Raw genomic sequence first — 2,562 nt, forward strand, 5'->3', positions numbered from 1 at the left:
CGTCCGCGCCGCCCGCCGCGGTCTTGCGGCGCTTCGCCGGCGGCGTCGGCGCCTCCGCCCCCGCCGCCGCGGAGGGGGGCGCCGCTGCTGCAGGCTGCGCCGCTGCGGCGCGCGCGGCAGCAGGGGTCGGCGCCGGGCTGCCCGCGGTGGGGCCGCCAGCACCCTCCGGGATAGTGCCCTTGGGTTGCTGCGCCGCGCGCCGCCGCTTCTTGCCCTTCTGCTGCTCATTGCCACCCCCGACCTCAGCCCCTTCCCGCGTACCCGCCGCGCCTGCAGCCTCGCCCGCCGCCCCCGCGGCCTGCTCCAGGAGTGGCCCGAGCTCCAGCGGCCCCCGCCCCGGCTGCTCCCGCCGCCGCTGCTGCAGCAGCCGCGCAGCGGCCGACCCGTGCGCAGCCAGCGCCGCGCGCGCGCGCTCGGCGCTGCCTGCCGCCGCCGGCGACCGCGCCTCCAGGCCGTTGCAGGCCGCCGCCGCGGCGCCGCCGCCGCCGCTCCCGCCGGCACGGCTGTCGGAGACGCCGGCTGTGGCCACGCCCACCACTTCGATTAACAGCTCGTGCGCGCCCGCCTGGCCAGCGCCATGCGGGCTGCCCGGTTGCGAGCGGCGCGCGCGGCGGTTGCTGCGCGGCGCGGCGGCGGCATGAGGCGTGGTGTTGGCCGCGGCCGCCGGGTTTTGTGCGGGCCGCGGCGGCTTCTCAGCGGTCACGGCGGCGTTAGCAGTTGTTGGCGCGGCATGCTTGCTCTGCACATGCTCCTCGTGCTGCTGCTGCTGCTGCTGAGGTTGCTGCTGCTGTCCCTTCTTTTTCTTCCGCTGCTTTTCCTTTTCTTCCTTCTTAGCCTCCTGCTGCTCCTGCTGCCCCTCCTCCTGCTGCTGATGCTGCTGCCCCTGCTGCTGCTCGGGCGTTGGTGCACCGGCCGGCGGCGAAACAACCTCCTGGCCAGCTTGCGGCGTCTTGCGGAGCGACCTGTGCCTCTTCAACTTCTTGCCGCCCCCGTCCTGTGTGGATGGCGGGGTGCCGTGGCCAGTGCTGGTGGCCACGCCCTTGGCCTCGGTGGCTGCATGGGGCGCAGGGCCGCGGGCGCCGTCGCGCCGAAGCTCGGCTGGAGGGGAGGCGCCGCCGCCGCCCTTGGCAGGGGAAGGCTGCCGCTGCTGCTTCTGCTGCTTCTGCTGCTGCTGCTGCTGTTGCTGCTGCTGCTGCTGCTGCTGCTCGACCTTGCGCCTTTTGGGCTGCGGCGTCGCCGACGCGGTCTGGGCGCCCGGCGTGCCCGCCTGCGGCGTGCCCGCGGCCTGCTTGACGGCACCCGGAGACGCGGCCGCCCGCTTCGCCTGCCCCGCCGCATGGGCCTGCTTGTTGTCGGGGCTCCGCGCGCGCTTGCCGCCGGGCCTCGGCGGCTTGCCCGCCGGCCGCGGCGGCTTGCCGCCGCTGCGGACGGCCGGCGCAGCTGTGGGCGCGCCGCCTCCGCCGGCGCCTGCTTCAAACAAATCGAGGCTGGCTTTGAGCTCGGTGTAGTGAAAAGGCGGGAAAACGTCTGCGTTTGATGGAAAAATTGGCGCCGCGGTCGAGAGGTGGGCATGGTTAGGGGAGGCCTGCACCCTGCCGCGTTGATTCCCTCTCCCCTTTGGGGCGGCGCGAGCCTGCCGAAGTGCTATGGCTTGAGCTGCGTGCGAGCACACGGGCTTGGCGGTGGGGCAGCAAGGGCGGAGGTGCCGCTGTGTGCCAATGCGCAGGGGCAGCACTTGCCTGAAATGGCTGACGTGTTGAGCTGGCTGGAGAGAAACACGGGGGCGCCCGCCACCAAGTGCCACAGCCCCTTCACGCGCGCCCGCGGCTTGGGCGTGCCGAGGGCCTCGCCCACCGCCCCCTTGATCGCGCCTGCAGTAAGGTTGGGCGTCGGCAGGCGAGCGGGCCGGTGGGGGGGAGCGGGCGCCGGCGGGGGCCGAGGGCGGCGGCAGCGGCGGCGAGCGCGGCGGGGAGACGGGAATGGTGCAGCAAGGCGGCGGCTGGGCGTCGCGCGCAGCACCCTCCTTCTGCAGGGCGCGAAGGGGTCGAAACGCTGTGTTCAAACCTCAAGCACGTACCTCGAAGGTCTTGGAGCGTCTCGCTTCCGCTCAGCACCAAATACAGCGCGCTCTCCGTTGCTCCGGCCGTGTCTACCACGAAGCGCCTGCAGCTAGAGCCAGTATAGACCTTATCATCACTACTTGATTTTGGACCGCCTGTGGTCGCCATGCTGGGCTGTGTTAATCTGCTTGCGTGCTGCTCGCGCAGTGCGAGCAGGGGTTCCTTCACCCAATCATTGCAGCAACAATTTTGACTGGAAATTATGGGCGCTCGCATCCAGTGGAGGGCTTGGGTGTTGTTCTCGGCAGGTGCAGCGGCAGCTGCATCGCCAACAGCTTTGCCGTGACGCAACTCCCTGCACTGATGAGACCGATCGAGACGAAGGCCGTCAGAGCCAGTGCCCTCATTTCCTTACCTCAATATCTCCGGCCTGCGGGGCTGAGCACGTGCGTGGACCTGTCCAAAAGGCGCGAGCAAGGGGGTGCAGCGCATAGAGCTGGGA

General features: G+C 71.3%; 1 protein-coding gene across 1 annotated transcript in view; it reads right to left on the reverse strand.

Annotated features, from left to right (window-relative positions):
* The window catches only part of MNEG_9974 (hypothetical protein), a gene marked incomplete at both ends in the record, with an annotated part of 2,710 nt that extends 482 nt beyond the window's left edge, over positions 1 to 2,228 (reverse strand). Inside the window, 2 exons of the mRNA XM_014041554.1 lie at positions 262 to 1,527; positions 2,078 to 2,228. Of these exons, the coding sequence (XP_013897008.1) occupies positions 262 to 1,527; positions 2,078 to 2,228 (1,417 nt within the window). The remainder of the gene's footprint in view (positions 1 to 261; positions 1,528 to 2,077) is intronic.
* Between the last annotated feature and the right edge of the window lie 334 nt (positions 2,229 to 2,562).

This window comes from Monoraphidium neglectum, assembly GCF_000611645.1.
Source record: "Monoraphidium neglectum strain SAG 48.87 unplaced genomic scaffold scaffold02132, whole genome shotgun sequence".
Classification (NCBI taxonomy): Eukaryota; Viridiplantae; Chlorophyta; class Chlorophyceae; order Sphaeropleales; family Selenastraceae; genus Monoraphidium; species Monoraphidium neglectum.